We start from the raw sequence: 16,458 nt of genomic DNA, 5'->3' as shown, positions 1-16,458 counted from the left end.
TATCATGAACCTGGTTGAGAGAAGTTGGGTCAAAATTAGGTCAATCAAATCCCTTATATCTGAAGCTTTCTACTCACCTCTCCCATATTTAGATTTACTAACAATAACAAGTTTCAACACAAACAGGCACACTGCCACATGGTATTTTTTGGAATTTTGAGACCATAGAATCAGAAACCAGGATGTGAAGTGTCAGGAAAATTGGAAAGCCAGGTGAGAAGTAGAAGACGACTTCTTTACCTTTTGAGCTATAATCCAGAGACATTTCTTACTTGTGGATTTACATTGGTTATATTTATTGTAGTTTTACTCTTCATTCTTAATAAGCAGTTGAATTAGATGTTGTGTACTTTTAGGTTTGTTTATATAAGCCCAATATCAAATTTCTGTCATCCTAAATCAACATTTAACCAAGGCAGATTTCTCCTTCAGACTTTCTTCTGAAATTCTGCTAATAAATTCCAATTACAATAGGATGTAAAGATGCCTAGATATAACTTAGCTTCTAATATTTACAGATTGCTTATGATGATATCTTGATGGAGATAAAAATCTCAAAACAAAACATTTACAGCTTCTGCTTGCAATCTGGTCAAGCATTATACCAAAGTATAAAGCATTAAACTAGTTAAAACAAACATTAAACTAGTTAGTCTAAGAGTAACAAAATAAAACCTTAAATTAGTGGCTCTCATCCTATATTCACTGTACATAAAGAACCCTTGTTTAAATAGTCAAATTAGTCTAATTAGGTGGCTGTCACCTGTATTCACTGTATATAATAAAGAATTCCTCCCCCTTTTCCTTCCCCAGTGTTTCCAACCAAGCAATCCTCAAATATTGGGGTTCCTGTTACAGTGAATGGAGAGAACCAGAGGTAGGTTTTGACTATCATTTTTTTTAAATAACAGTATAATGGCAAAACAAAGGAATTCAATCTAAAACCCTAAACCCTCAAGAGATTTGGGATTATTTGTAAAGTGAAAATAAAATGTCTTCCTAAAGAACGGGGGTTTTTAATTTACCCTTGGCATACCACATGTAATCAGAATTATTTCTTAAATACAGACAACACCTAGGCAAATACAGCAAAATCATCACCAACACATCCCAATTTGACAAACAACCAGACCAAAATCATCAACATATTAAAGTTTTCTGATGGTGAATTCAGTACAAAACTTTAATTTCAGAACTTAACAATTATAAATGCTTGTGTACATTTAGTCAATCAACAATCAAGCCTCAGTCTAAGCCACTGCAAAAACACATTGAAACAAAAAGTACAAGTCATGAAAAATACTTGGGGCTTCTTTATCATAAGGAAATAATTAAGATATTGGAACTATTTTGTACACTGAACATCATAAATTGCAAAGTCAGCATTTTATATTACTGATTTTATTAACTTTTTAAAACACAACTATAGCTGAATATTACAACAAAAACAATAGCTAGTAGCGTGTGTTAAAATGATTGTAGTCCTTCACTCATTTCACTATTGCATACAAAAGCCAGTATTACAATGAAACATATTCACTGGCCCCCCATTAAGAGGTTTGACACTGAACCCCACCTCTGGGATGATGTTCATCATCCTCATAAGCTTCTCCATTGTAATGGCGTCTTCTTTCTTGTGATGGGTCAAAGTCCACCAGTTCTACCTGATCCATATCTTCAGTCTCCTCTACTTCCTTTCTTTCAGGCAGCAATTTTTCCAACAAAGATAGCTTATCTGATGAAAGAAAGCCATTCTCTGGAAAGTTTACCTGCAAATCAAGTAATTTTAATTATCCTCGTGTTTTCTAAAATCACAGCATCTTAAATTTTCCTAAGAATATTGTAACTAAATCCAAGGCTTCCTTCTTCTAGGCTTTTAAGAAACAAAAATACTGAATATAAATATCACAATATAGGAAAAAAAGCAATATTATACATAAAAGGACACTAGAACAGAACTCAGAATTTGAGAAAATAGGCCTCAATTTCATTATCTGAAAATGGAAGATGCTTTCAAAATCAACTGGTATTTTGTTTTGGCATCATTAGTGTCTCTCCCCTGACAAAGTTTAATCATCTTTCCATTAAGTCCAAACTTCATTTAATCTTCTGATCAAAAGAGGCTAACAATTGATTAGAAAAACAATTGATAATTTTTTTACAACTCTTTCAAGTTTCCTTCTAGAAGAGTACCATATATAAATCACTTTTGAAAAGTGTTTAAATTTATCATGAAAATAGCACTGTAACTTGGCATTAGACACTGGGTTCTAATTACTAGTTACCCACATAGGGATGGAGGGAGGTAGCAGTTCACTCTAATCAATGTTTCTATGAAGAGGAGAATATAACCATTTTCCCCTCCAAAATGACCTGTCTTGTTTATGTTAAGCAACTTTCAGTATTAAGCATTTAAGGCACTCCTTTTGCAACTTACCTTGAATTCAATTATTAAAATTCCTTTCTCGTAAGGTCGGCGATAAATTGGCATACCTTCATTCAGCACACATTTGATATCTCCATGTTTAACAATCTGACCTAAAAGTGACAACATACTGTCAAAAACATTACTGGGAAAACAATGAGATAAATGTATCTTTAAAAATGTTCTACTTGAGTTAAATACATGGTTAATTGTTGATTACTTACCAGGATGGGAAGTAATGACTATAGTTCTATTATCCAGAGTGGTTATTGGTTTTTGAAAGCCACACAATGCTTCAACCAACTGAATATCCATACATGTGAAAAGGTCCTCACCTCGTCTATTAAAAATAAAAATTTACATTATATTATGTAATTTTGCTATCTCATACTTTATTTTTCCTGTCATCATATTCAACTGAGATCAATGTATAACATGGAACCAATTTTAAAGACTAACAGAAATGGGAAGCAAGAATGGTAGGAATGGTTAAGAAAATTTTAAAACTCTTATTAAATTTTACATTTGTGTATACATACACATCACATAGCTAATACAAATTTTAAACATATATAGGATAAATTTACATTCTTCTAATATTAACTTCTTCCAAAAAGGCTAACTGAAATTATCTTATTCTAATTTAAAGAATTCTTTAGAATACAGCAAGGACCAAGTAGGTAGAGTGGATAAAGAACATTGGCCCTGGAGTCAGGAGTTCAAATACAGCCTCAGACAATTACCTGTGTGACCTCGGGCAACCCCACTGCCTTGCAAAATCAAAAAACTGATATGAAGAATTCCCCTCCCAAAATAAAAATTTCTCTAATGAAGTGCCTCATAAGAAAAGCTTACTAATCTGCTCGAGATGAGTGCTAAAGACTGACTCTAATACTTATGTTAATAATACTAACACATTTCCTGGAGAAACTAATCATTCCCTACTCTAAAAATTATATCAGATAGGAAAAAAAGTGCTAGACATAGATAAATCACTGCTCTCTGTCTTTCCCAGATTTACCCTAGCACAGATTAGTCAAATGATTTTACTGCTGATGCAATTAGATTAAAAAAATTTAAAAAAGAAAATCCCATACAGCACAAGGTCTCAAGACTTTCAGGACATCCTGTAAATTTAAGAAACTGATTTGTGGGCCAAAGCTAAGTGTGACATGGTGTTGCATTTAATGAAAAAGTGCTACTAGAGTACACTTTCAAAAACCACAATTAGTACTGAAAGGTTAAGTTACAAGGCTGATTTTAATAAAAAAAAAACCAAGCTGTTCAAAAATAACAGCTACATCTACCAATATTTCAAGTTCAAAGGGTAGTTGGTTAAGAGACCTCTATCATAATTCACCTTCATTTTAGAGTTGTAGCCCAAATTTTAACATGTCCATGATTAGAAAGTTCCTGACTAAAAAACGTGATTTTAAAATCAATCTCAGCAGAATAGGGATTCCTATTATTATCTTTTTCAAAATTAGACTTGCACAGTCTTCAAGAGCTCTTGACCTTCACAATTTTCTGTTTTAAACTATTATCAATGCTTAGTAACTTTAAAGAAAAAAAGCAAACCCTAATTTAGTTATTCCCTCCTACTGAAACTGAAATCTACTTAAGGTCTAACAGCTATCTATATAGTTCAATGTTCAAATGATATATTTACAAACACACACACATATCCTTTTTTTTACCGTGTAAATACAGCATTGTCCTTCTGATCCAAAACAATGATAATATCTCCGGGCTCAAGTCCTGGCTCCTGGTCACCTTCACCATGGAATGTTATCTTCTGACCATCTTTCATCCCTAAAAATAAACAATTGTGTTGCTCCTTAAACAAATTCTACAACTCACAAGAAAAGTTTTGGAGGGCAAAAAGGGCGAATTACGGTAGGGAGGAAGAATAGAGAAGTTTCTTAAGGAAAGGAACCAAGTCTCTCTACTTGCTAACTTCACATTGTTGTACTGGATACTCATATAATTAGAAAACGGCAAGAGATGCATACAGATTAAATATGATAGTTTATTTCTCATGTAGTACAATCACAATCTAATAAATACGCAAGTCTTTTGTAAAAATACAAAAATATCATTAATACTGTTCAGTCCAGTGTAAATGCTGTCGCCTATGAAAGTAGCAGTGAATTCTAGACTTTTACCCCTAAAAGGTATTATTGGAAATTTCTACCTAGCAACTAACTAAAATCGTCGTCGGACCTGTCCCCATCCATGATACAAACTGTGTCAAACTCAAATAGAAAATTCCTGCAGCATGCATAGACTTACTGAACCATAAATTTCTATGTTGTATTGTATTTTTCATTTTATTAAATATTTCCCAAACCTTATTTAAATCTGATTTAGCTGGGTGATTTTTTTTTTTTGACACTTTTGCACTAAGCCATACAGGCTTGAACTCTAACACTTTTTATCAATTTGAGTCTCCTAAACCATTTTGGGTACAAAGTCAGGTGAGTAGATGTAAAAGCAGCTAAAAAAATCTAATGAAACCTAATTCAATTCAGTAGCGCAAAACCAATCCGTTTAAAAAAATCTGCAATTAAAATGTTTATTCTTTTTTTAAAAAATGAGTCATATCCTTTCTTTTTACAAGCCAGGCCCAAAAAAGATGCTTTACTCAAAGGACTGCATTATAATTTTTTATGAGTTTGAATTTACTAAGAAATTACAGATTTGTCATTCCAGTTTTTCTATTAGCTCGAGGTATTATTAAATTTTTTAAAGGTCATACATATATGTATAACCATTAAAAAAAATTACTCAAAAATCTATTTTAGGCTTCCAGATCTTTGTCTGGTAACCAAACAAATGTACTGATGTAACATCTTGTAAACATCACTAAGCAGCTATATTCTCAAAATGAGTTATTACTAAATGATTCATTTTACTCTGAAAAGACTAGGTATATCTCCAGTAAATGAGTTATCTATGTAAGTAATGGTCAGGCTCCTGGTCACCTTCAACCAAGAAATGTAATCTTCTGACATGTCATGCCTAAAATAACTACAGTGAAGATAAATGGAACATGAGTTTTCTTTTTAAAATATGAATAAATTAAAGGTTAACAGAAACTCAAAAGCACATAGGTTTAAAAGACCCCTGGACAATCTTTTCATCAGGGTAGCAAAAATGCAAATTCTCTGGGATGCATAAAATACTTACCCTTGTCAATATGAACCTCTAAAATCTTCTTCTCTCTAACAATTTTCCTTCCATTACAGCTTTTACATCTATCTTTAGGGCTGATTCTTTCCCCATGTCCTTGGCATTCCATGCAAACTGATTGAATTTGCTGAACCATTCCAGGTCCTATCTGATGAATTCTTATTTGCAATCCAGTACCTCTACAATTGGGACAGCATTCTACAGCTCCTTTCTTACCACCCCGTCCTGCACCACAAATAAAAAAAAAGAAATTAAAATTTCAGTAATTGAAAATAGCTTTATAATATCGAGTTAAGTATTGATTCTTATAGTAGTGAGCTACCACAAACAAGGATATACAGCAAGCTAAGTTACAGGTAAGATACAGACCCTACCTAAGAAATAAGTGAAAAACATCTACTAAAAACCCTTATGCGTTTGATAGCCTGATAAACCTTAGGGTAAGACAAATTCCTCCTCAAGAAATTCACACATTGGTGAGGGAAACATAAATGAAAAGTCTGGTGGAATTTTGGAAGATTCATTAGAACAGCAATGCAGGTCAAGGCAGTCTAGAGGGTCAAGCAGGACAGAAGACAAGGCTTAGTGATCCTTCACCTTACCAGAAATGAATCAGTTTCATGGGCTTTGCCTGCCCCACAGGTCAGAGGGAACACCAGGAACACTGGGCAGTACCAGTACCTGCTCCTACTCTTTTTCTACTCTGAATTCTTAAACTCTACAGTTTAAATAAGCTTAAATAGCTTCAGTGAACAAAGTTTCACAATGGCAGACCTAGCCCTCCAATCCTCATGTGCTGTATCTTGGAACTACAAAGAATTAGAATTAATAGAATTGATAGAAAACTGAATTGTCTCACTTAATTTAGAAATATAACCTTTGGAGAAGGTTGAAAGGAAGCTCTTCTCCCCCTGGATTTCTATCCTAGCAGACCTTCCTAGATGTAAGGAAGGCAAAAATCTCCTCACTAGCCCTCAATAATCCTTTATCTATCCAACTCTTCCTCTATTCAGTATGGTCAAATCTATTTTGGGGGTAAAGTATTAGAACACATTTCAATTTCCTGATCACTGCTTTAAAAATTACTTGATTAGATACAAGGATCTCTGATGTATTACAAATCTTGGTACTATACTCCAGTCTAAAAGTCTTAAAATTCTTTAAGCATAACACATTAACAGGATCAAGTGTTAAATAACAAGTTTTAAAACAGGAATTTTTAGTTATGTTAAGACTATACAGAAAGATTTTTTAAAACATACCTTCACATTTATCACAAATTACATTCTTTTGCAAAGCCAGTTTTCTTGTTGCTCCATTATATAAATCTTCTAAAGTCACTGACAACTGATGAACAACATTTTTACCTGCAACCAAGTAGTGAAGTTTTATTCAATCATCTAAAACTGGTTCTCTGTATCTTGTGCATTATTATTAATACTGGACACTTTCCTACAAAACTTCTATGTTCTTCAACTTGGAATCTGTGTGGGAAGAGCTTAAGTTTTAGGAATCAGAATTCCATACCACTATTTTAAGTGGTATGGACTTTAAATCTCATTTCTAGATTTTAAAATATGCCAAGTCAAGAGATACAACAGGTGGGATCACATTATTTCAAAGTTAATGAACATTTAAAAGTGAAATTCTTTTTTTTACTAGCATAGTTTTACTAGCATCCTGATTTTTATTAGATAATCTTTTGTCTCTTGGATTTTACATACATGGAAATGAGTACTAAGATTTGAAGTGGTACAATTACTGAACTTATTAGTTAGAAGTCCCAAGTTTGAATGGTTTCAGACACTGACCACAAAAGAAGGTTATTTAACCTCTTTTAAGCCACTTAATTCTGTAAGAGTGATAAAATAACTTTCTCACAAGGCTGTGAGGAAAATATTAAACCCATATAAATATTAGTTCAAGGTATTCTATGGACAAGTTTGGGGAAAAGTTGCTCCATGTTGGAGACCACTGTTTAAGGCAACATAAGTTTATACTCTTTTTATAGCATTAATAATATATTATTTTAATTATAGATTAAAGTAGCATTTCACCTTCTGGTACAATATTAGAAAAGCAATCAAGTGAAAGAAACATGCTTTCAGGAAGCCACTATCTTAATGATAATGTTAAAAAACAGAATGCCCTAACTCCATTGAGCTTAAATTCTGCCTCCCTTTCTGAAGCACACAAATGACATTTATATTAGAGGATCTCCCAAATATTGTACCAATTAGGCCTATTTTTACTTGGGGGTGGGGAAGAGAGACCCTTAAGCATCAAGTCTCCCCTAATAATTGAGAGTCATCCCATCAGTGACTGAATACTATCATTAAAATTAGGGGGCAGCTAAATGGAGAAGTGAATAGAGCACTGGGCCCTGGAATCAGGAGTTCAAATCAAGCCTCAGGTAATTACCTAGCTGTGTGGCCTTGGGCAAGTCACTTAAACCCATTGCCTTGCCAGAAAAAAATTAGAATTAGAATATAAAATTAGAATATAATTTGATTTTCAAAAATGTAATGCATGAGAATTTAGTGCCCTTAAAGAAACAATAACTTTGTGAAGATTATTTTTAGGATCAATTATTGATGTGAACCAGAGTTCTTAAAGTCATTTGACTAATATGATAAAGCAACAGGGAGATCTGATCTAGGACTGGGAACAATGGAAGAGATAAAAAGGGCAGTAGATCATAGAACATGGAACACTTGCAAAGGATGTCTAGAACAATCCCTTTTCTTTAGCCAGGAAATTGAGGCTAAGAGCTTTTTAGCCTAAGGCTACAAATAGACCTCCACATTAGAACTCACAGATCATCAAGATTTTCACTTTTTCTTCCTTCTGTGAGTGGTTAAGATTAAACAGAAAATCACAGAAAATACCAGACCATTTGATTACTTGCCCAATTACTAAGTACAATGTGGAACCTGAGTCCAGGCTCTATATTATAATACCCTGTTCTCTAGAAGCCCATTTCCAAAGTATAAAATTAAAGATATAGGCTAAATGAATCTATGTCACTTACAACTCTAAATTCTAGTAAGCTTTTGCTTTTATCTACCAAAGGAATAATACTTCTAGTAAAGAGCAAGTTAAAAACACGAGATTGAACATATATTATATATATATATATACACACACACACCCCCAAATAAGTGGATATAAGAATACACTCAACTCAGTGAGTTCAAGTCCCTAAGAGGTTGGGGGTGGAGGAATCAACCTACTTTAAAAGATAGGAATACTGAAAAGTCTTCTATCATCTGAAGAATCAAGAGTAGGCATAATGAAGTGTCAATGAGAACCTTAATTCTTTTAGTTCAGAGTGATTCAGTAATTCATTTAAAATTGGAAGATAAAAATTAAAAGTGAAAAAAGACACTTATCTTCCAATTAGTTTTAGTTTTTAAGGCAAATGGGTTAAGTGACTTGCCCAAGGTCACACAGCTAGGTAATTATTAAGTGTCTGAGGCTGGATTTGAAACTCAGGTACTCCTGACTCCAGGGGTGGTGCTCCAATCCACTGCACCACCTAGCTGCTCCTATTCTGATCACTTTAAAGGGAATTTGCCATCACTAAGAGGCAGTTTTATTTAACAAACCTTATTACTTGACAAGAACTACCCTTCTCAAAAAAGGGTTAATAGAGGGGCAACTAAGTAGGGGTAGAGAACACTGGCCCTGAAATCAGGAGGACCTAAGTACAACCCTGGCCTCAAGAAACTTACTAGCTATGAATTCCTTAACAGATTGCCTCAAAAAAAAAAAGAGGTTAAAAAGAGGTCATTGTCCTTGTCTATTATTTTTTTATTTCAGTGAGACAATTTGACAAAATTGCTTGGTTATTTCATTATGGACAAATTTGTGAGATGAGTGCTACTAGGTAAATAATTAGGTAAAATTACTAAATTAATAGGCCTATGGAATACTATTGTGCTAAAGAAATAATGAAATGCACAGATTTGGAAGAGACTGTTGCAGAATAGTTTGAACAAAGCAAGTAAAATTTATACAAGTTAACAGCAAAAGCTTATAAAAAAAGTCAATGAATAGACAAATAATCATCTTAATAAATCAATGTCAGAGTCAAATTGGAGGGAAATTCTCTGAATTTCTTTAAAAATCTCTGTAAAATAGCACTATTTGAGCGTATGCTTTAAGTTGCAGATAGCACAAAGTCAAGAAAAGAAAAATGCATCACATGATATCAAGAAAATCTCAAAGTAAAGACAAATCCAGTAAGACTGGAAACAGGATTAATTAAACACTAAGATTCTGCTCTGGTTTTTTCAACCAACATAAATACACAGGGGATAGGTGAGGTGGGCCTATTTGACCATATGCAAGTGTTCATGTTTGAATTAACTTTTTTAGGTTTTTGCAAGGCAAATGGGGTTTAAGTGGCTTGCCCAAGGCCACACAGCTAGGTAATTATTAAGTGTCTGAGGCTGCATTTGAACTCATGTCCTCCTGACTCCAGGGCTGGTGCTCTATCCAGTGTGCAACCTAGCCTTAACTTTTAAATACAACTTTGCTATCACTGAACTTGAATGAACCAATCAACTTTTCCAATCAAATGTCACCTTCTTACCTCTTCGTTCCCTTTGCATTCTTCCTCCTCCTCCAAAAAACATGTCAAAGATATCCATTGGAGAACCAAAGCCACCACCAGAACCACCTTCTTTGATGGCTTGTTCTCCACCTTTGTCATATAAATCTCTTTTCTTTGCATCAGAAAGCACTTCATAAGCTTGAGAAATCTGTTTGAACTATTAAAAAATAAAGGGGGGAGCATACTGTAAAATAAAGTTCTCTGAAGATTTAACCAAGGTGGTAAAATCTAAGTTTTATCCATTTCATTTAATAAAGTTATGAAAATACCTTAAATGTACACAAACACACTAACTACTACAACTATGGAAATAAGAGCAAAGCTCTTGAGAATAAAGTTCAGACTAGGATGTGCAAGAAAAACAGGACAAGAATTATATTTAAGTCATAGCAAAAGAAATAATCTTTTACTCTAGTTTTAGTATATATCAAGAATTTCTTTTGTAAGTTATTTAAAGAAATACTTGCCTTTTCTCCTTCATTTGGATTCTTATCCGGGTGATATTTCAAGGCTAGTTTTCTATATGCCTTTTTAAGTTCCTCTTGGGAAGCATTGGGTTTGACACCCAAAACATCATAATAAGTTGTTTCCTTCACCATTTTTTATAGCCTGCATTTAAAAACACAACATTATGATAGTTTAAAATTAAAAAGCTTTGCTTTTAGATCAAGACTTATACATTTCAGAATGTTATAAGCAATTCAACATGCAAACTTCTGAACTATGAATTGGTTCACATTTCATAATCCTATATAATGGAAAATATCGATTAAACACATATAGGCAAATCATCTTAAGGGCTTAACTAACACTTCCTTCCCCTTGTTTTACTGTTTTCTTTGTCTTCCTATGTGAGATCTTCTAGCTTTATTACCATATACAATCGCGTCCTGTCCTACTTCTCCTTTCAGGTAGCCGGTACAACTGGCCTCTTTGCTGCTCCTGCAACCCCATCACCAGTGTCCCTACCAATTCTCTTCCTCCTGGCTCCGGATCCCAATTTCCCCCCTCCGCACACGTCCCCCGTGAGGGGCTCCTCTGGCGTGCGGGGCCTGCCTCGCCTCTTTGTATCCCCAGCACTTGGCCCAGACCAGGCGCCGGCGGGAGGCCGGATGGCTGCGGATGGTCAGACGCTGCCATGTTCCCCATCAATCCACGAGGTTTGGCTTTCTCTTTTTTACACAACAGGCCCCACGGCGGCGCGACATACACGCACACGCTCCCGCGCGCGCCTCTGCGCATCTCCCTCCTGGGCCCAGCCCGGGCGCTGCGGGAGGCCCGGCGGGCGGGGCGCCGGCGCCGGCTCCGGCTGGGGGGGGCCTACACACTCCATCACCGGGGACTGGGCTGCGGGAGGGCGCGCGCGCGCACGCACGCACAGCGCGCGCACGCCGCGCCCCGTACCCCGCAGAGGGGCGCACCTCCCCCTCCCCGGGGGAGCGGGCTGGGGGAGGGGAGAACGGGAAGGCGGACGGCCGGCGGGGGAGGGCGGACGCCCAAGCCTATTGTCCGGCGCCCGGGCTGCAGGGCGGGGCGGCACCCCTCGGAGATCCGGGGCGCCGGCCCCCGCACCCCGGGCCGAGTGCCAACGGCCTCCCCCGGGCGTGGGGGGCGCCGCGGCTTCTCCCCTCCGACGGGGAGGGCCGAGGGACGGACTCACCGGGGTGTCGCAATGGCCGCGTCCGGGGAGCCGGTTGGGAGGCCGGAGAGCCGAGTGGAACCAAGAGGAGGCCGGGGGCGCGGGAGCGGGCGCGGGGCGCGGAGCTCGGGCAGCGGCAGCTGCTGCCCTCCGCCGCTCGCCGAGTTTTCTGGAAAGTTCCGCTGGCGGCGTCGCATCCGGCGAGTTTTGTAGCGGAGCGGGGGCGCGTCACCCTCAGGAAGTCCCGCCCCCGGCTCCTCCTCCCAGCCCCTCCCCCTCCTGACGGCGGTTACCCGGGTAACCGGGGCGCGGGCGGGGCTCCGGAACATTCTACCCGGAGGAGAAGATGGAGGTCCCCGCGGGCGGGCACGGCGCCGGCGCCGGCAGGGCCCCGGGGGACCCCAACTTCTCCTCGGCGCCCCCGGCAGCTCCCCAGCCCGACTCGACACCCGCCCTTGAATCATGGCTTCCAGAGCCTTCCACCGCTTCCCCCATTTCTCCTGCCAGTGAACATTCCTAGTCACTGGTTTTTTTTCCCCCAAGTCAAGAAAAAAATGATATTAAAGGAAATTCGAACATTTCAGCTAAAGAGATAGATGTATGTTAGGAAAATGTTAAAAATTAGAAAAAGTGACACTTGGCATGCAAATCTCAATAGACAAGAAGCACCTCCTGGGGGGGGGGGGGCTAAATAAAGCACCGGGAAATGTGGGGGTTAATAGGGATGGGATTCCAGATTTGTGGTGTCATCAGTTTGGAAACCCCTAATGGAGAAATTCTTTCCACTGAGTGACTTCACTTGTATAATCAATATCATATTGCTTGCCTGAAGGACCGGAGAATTTGGAAATTCAAAAATTATAATTTTTTTTATAAATATGTAATTGAGAAATACTTAATGGGATAAATAAAATTATGAAAAAAAGGGAAGAGGAGAAAAAGAAATTCTTAGCCCCTGGTTAGTTTGGCAACTTCTCTGTAATTTAAGATCCTGTAAGGTTCCTTGGGGTTATTGAGAAGTTAAGGTTAACAAGCTGGTTTCAGAAGCAAGATTTCAATGCGGGGCTTAAGGATTTTGAGTCTAACTCTATATTCATTACACCATAAAACCTTTTGGACATTTGGCAGAAAAAAATTTAAAAATATAGCTGAGGGGCAGCTAGGTAGCACAGTAGATAGAGCACCGGCCCTGGAGTCAGGAGTACCTGAGTTCAAATCCAGCCTCAGACACTTAATAATTATATAACTGTCGGGCCTTGGGCAAGCCAATTAACTCCATTGCCTTGCAAAAAACTAAAAAAAAAAAAAAAAAAAAAAAACCTGAGCAGGGCTTCTGTTCAGATGTGTTGACTAGGCTGGTGTATTTGGTGGTCCAAGCAATCTTGGCTGCTTTGTACTTAGGCATCAGGAAGCTGTCAGTGGCTTAAGAAAATTGAGCTAACTCAGCCAATTCTAAGGATGTTTTTAAGGAAAGATGAGGCTAATCTAAGTGGCAGATTGCTCCTAACAGGTCACCTCTTCGAGGTAGTTAGTTCCTAAATGGTTTACATTACCTAAATGGATTTAGGGCTACTACTAGTCTAAACAATCTCAAGGGTGTGAGAGACCTGGTGTAGAAAAGTTACAAAGGAGGAACAAAGATACAAGTAATAAAAAACTAAAAAAAGAGAAATAGAAGACAAAGTCATGTGTAAGTAGGGACTAAGACCCAAACCTTAATGAATTGTTCAATGGGAAGGATGATGAAAATCTTTGCATTTCACAGTGGGTGTACATTGATCATGCAAAGGAAAAGTACCAGAAACATCTAAGCTACATGGTATTTCTAGCACAATCATTGATCCTCCTCACAGGACAGGATTATTTGCAGTAAGGTAGCAACTAAATCTCCAATGCAAACTTCCCTGTTAGAGTAGATAAATAGATCATCTCTGCACCATCACCCTCTCACTTCCCCAGATCACTATGCCATTGCTGGGAGCCCATTGTAGGACAAGACCCACCTTTGATGGGGCCTATGATGAGGATCTAGCCCCTTCTTCATTGATTTGTTGAGCCTCCCTGCCATTCCAGTCTCCCCTCCCTTTCTCAGTAACAATCCTTTTAAATGCCTTATAAGTGGAAATACTATCCTTGGCAAGCTGAAAAGCTACCCCATTATTAAAGAATTATTGAAGGAGGAAATAATGAGGGATGAGTGAGATGAGGGTTGAAGAAAAGCTCTTGTTGAACAACCTCATTTTGTTTTCAGTGATATGAGTTGAGATCCTTAGTGGGGGGTGTAAGAATGCTCCAGAAAACCTAAGAGTTTGGTATAGTTGCTGTGAAAAATGAGTAGGTTGATTGAGGGAGGGGTTGAGTTGATTAGGGAGGAGTAGAAAGATTACTTTGCTGCAGTGAGGGTCTAGTTGAGATTACAACACAAATTTGTATTGGAATTCTTATACTCTTAGGGTTTCCTATAGCATTAGTCAGTAGTTCATAAATAAAAGGGAAGGAGGAAGAATGTAGAAGTCACCCAAGATTAGATTTTAGCAAGGTGTCATTAATGATAGAACAAGGGGCAGAGAATTCAAGAGTAGAGAGTTGAATTGTTCACTAAGGGGTTTAGATAATAAAGAGGGGAGAAAGTAGCTTGTAGAAAGGTAAGGAATTTAGGGATTGAGGGAATAGAGGTTAGAGTGAGGATAAAAAACTAAAGGTATGGTAATACATAGGCAAAGATAATATAATGGATTTTGAATAAACAGGCATTTTAGAATTAAAGAACTTTGAAGTGGAGCGCTTGTGGGTGATGGCAAAATCAAGGATATGATCCTTTCTGTTTGCAGTTTAAGAGGAATGGAAGGAATAAATCATTTGAATTTAGTAGATTAAGGAAATGGAAGTTTGGGTATTTGAGGAAGCACACACACCTACACACACACACACACATATATAGTCTCTTAGTAATAATGCAAAAGTGGAGAGAAAGATTATGGACCAGGAACCAAATTTATTGAGAAGGATGATTTCTTAGAGTACATTAGATAATAGCATCAGGAGCTGGATTGGTACATAAATTTGGAAATCAAGAACTGAGGTTCAAGGAAGCGATCCCGCTGAGTGACAGTGATAGAAGTTGAGTCTAGAACTGGCAAGGGGCATTCCACATCCACAACTAGGAAGTCAGAATTATGAGGGAAATGCAACCAATATTAGAAAGACTGAAGAAGGGTGGTCTCAGTGAATGCCATGAGCCATAAGGAGTAGGAAAGAGTTTTAAGATGAAAGGAAGACTTAAGTAGGCAGCATTTTAGAGAGTCTAACGCAAAGAACTGGCAAATAATGAAGTAAAACAATGTGGCTTATATTGAAGGGTGAGGGAGAAAGCAAGTGGGCAGTTGGGGGATAAGGAACAGGGTTTATATATATTGGCAACATGCTGGAGAAGGCCCTTGGCTGGGAATGGGGGTGGGTTGGAGGTTGAGGAGATCTTGTCTTGGGGCAGTATAGAGCAGGAAAAGCTTCAAAAAAGATAAGAAAAATTGACAGGTGGTTGTCCTGAAGATCTTGATCTGGGGTGAACTGGTTGGGCCAAGTAGTGGGAGAAAACTGGAGAAAACTGGCCAAAGACAGGAGTCTGGTGGTGTGATCTTGGGGGGTCAGTAATGCTGCTGCTGCAAGATACATGTGAAATAAAACGTTCATGTATTGTAGTAATAATGATTCCTGTTGTGATAACCTAGAGAGCCTCAGTGGTCTCTCTCTAGTTGACTGAATGACTGACTAGGTCTGAGGAATGCCTTATATGCCTTTTTTTTTCTTTCCCTTGGGAATTCAGTTCCCCTCCCCCACTTCAGCTTCACCAAAAAAGAAGTCTCTTGTCTCCTTTAAAGGCAAAAAAACCCTTCCTAAACTCTCCATTATTAAATCATACTAGTTAATGGTGGTGACTACCTTTTTTTTTTAATAACAGAAGCAAATTTAGAAGCCACAAAAAGACAGTAATCATTTGAGGAATGGTTCATTTGGAATGCCAGTCAGTCCCCGTAAGGCAGGTGATAGAGAAAATAGGCTTTTCCCCTTCACTTCTCTCTTCTCAGGGAATGAAAAACTGGTAATGAATACTTCCAATAATGAGTAGATCATAGAACTCTACCACAGAAAAAGGAGGAGGAAAGGAAGATGATAGGGATTTTGTGTGGCTAATCAGCCTTCTTTAACCTGCCCATTCCTCTGACTTTGTTTGAAACTGTCCCCATACTTTGGCCTCCCCAATATTCTTATTGGATCCCCTTTCAGGAAAAATGGTGCTGTATATTTATACTAATTTTTTCCCCAAATATTCTGGAGCCAATACCTTCCCTGACAGACTTCCAACACAGTAGTGCTGCCTCTCTGCTCTAACAACTCAAAAGCTTGGTCAAAATGGATTTTTTACCTCTTCCTTCTTCCCAGCATTCTCAAACTGACTCCAGTTTGAACCTGTCAGAGGTCCAGTAAACTCTGTGGAAAAGGCTGCTTGGTTGCCGTGGTTACTCTCCACATCTTGGGTCCCCAGGCAACCCTTAGTATACTGGCAAGTAAAAAGTAAGAGATAAA

At 38.0% G+C, this 16,458-nt stretch overlaps 1 protein-coding gene across 2 annotated transcripts; it reads right to left on the bottom strand.

Annotated features, from left to right (window-relative positions):
- Window positions 1–254: 254 nt before the first annotated feature.
- On the bottom strand, window positions 255–16,357 carry LOC141502580 (dnaJ homolog subfamily A member 1). 2 transcript variants are annotated; one of them, XM_074207384.1, is made up of 9 exons: window positions 16,298–16,357; window positions 10,703–10,844; window positions 10,215–10,392; window positions 6,880–6,984; window positions 5,615–5,842; window positions 4,123–4,237; window positions 2,650–2,765; window positions 2,438–2,538; window positions 255–1,769 (listed from the first exon to the last, which is right to left on the bottom strand). In XM_074207384.1, the coding sequence occupies exons 2-9, from the start codon at window positions 10,832–10,834 to the stop codon at window positions 1,551–1,553; spliced, it is 1,194 nt and encodes a 397-aa protein (XP_074063485.1). In that variant the 5' UTR covers window positions 10,835–10,844; window positions 16,298–16,357; the 3' UTR covers window positions 255–1,550. The 2 variants fall into 2 exon arrangements, with proteins under 2 accessions (XP_074063485.1, XP_074063484.1); XM_074207383.1 differs by lacking the exon at window positions 16,298–16,357 and adding an exon at window positions 11,896–12,114.
- Window positions 16,358–16,458: the final 101 nt, after the last annotated feature.

The sequence above is a fragment of the Macrotis lagotis genome, chromosome X (assembly GCF_037893015.1).
Source record: "Macrotis lagotis isolate mMagLag1 chromosome X, bilby.v1.9.chrom.fasta, whole genome shotgun sequence".
NCBI classification, from domain to species: Eukaryota; Metazoa; Chordata; class Mammalia; order Peramelemorphia; family Peramelidae; genus Macrotis; species Macrotis lagotis.
This window is presented reverse-complemented; position numbering and strand designations above follow the sequence as displayed.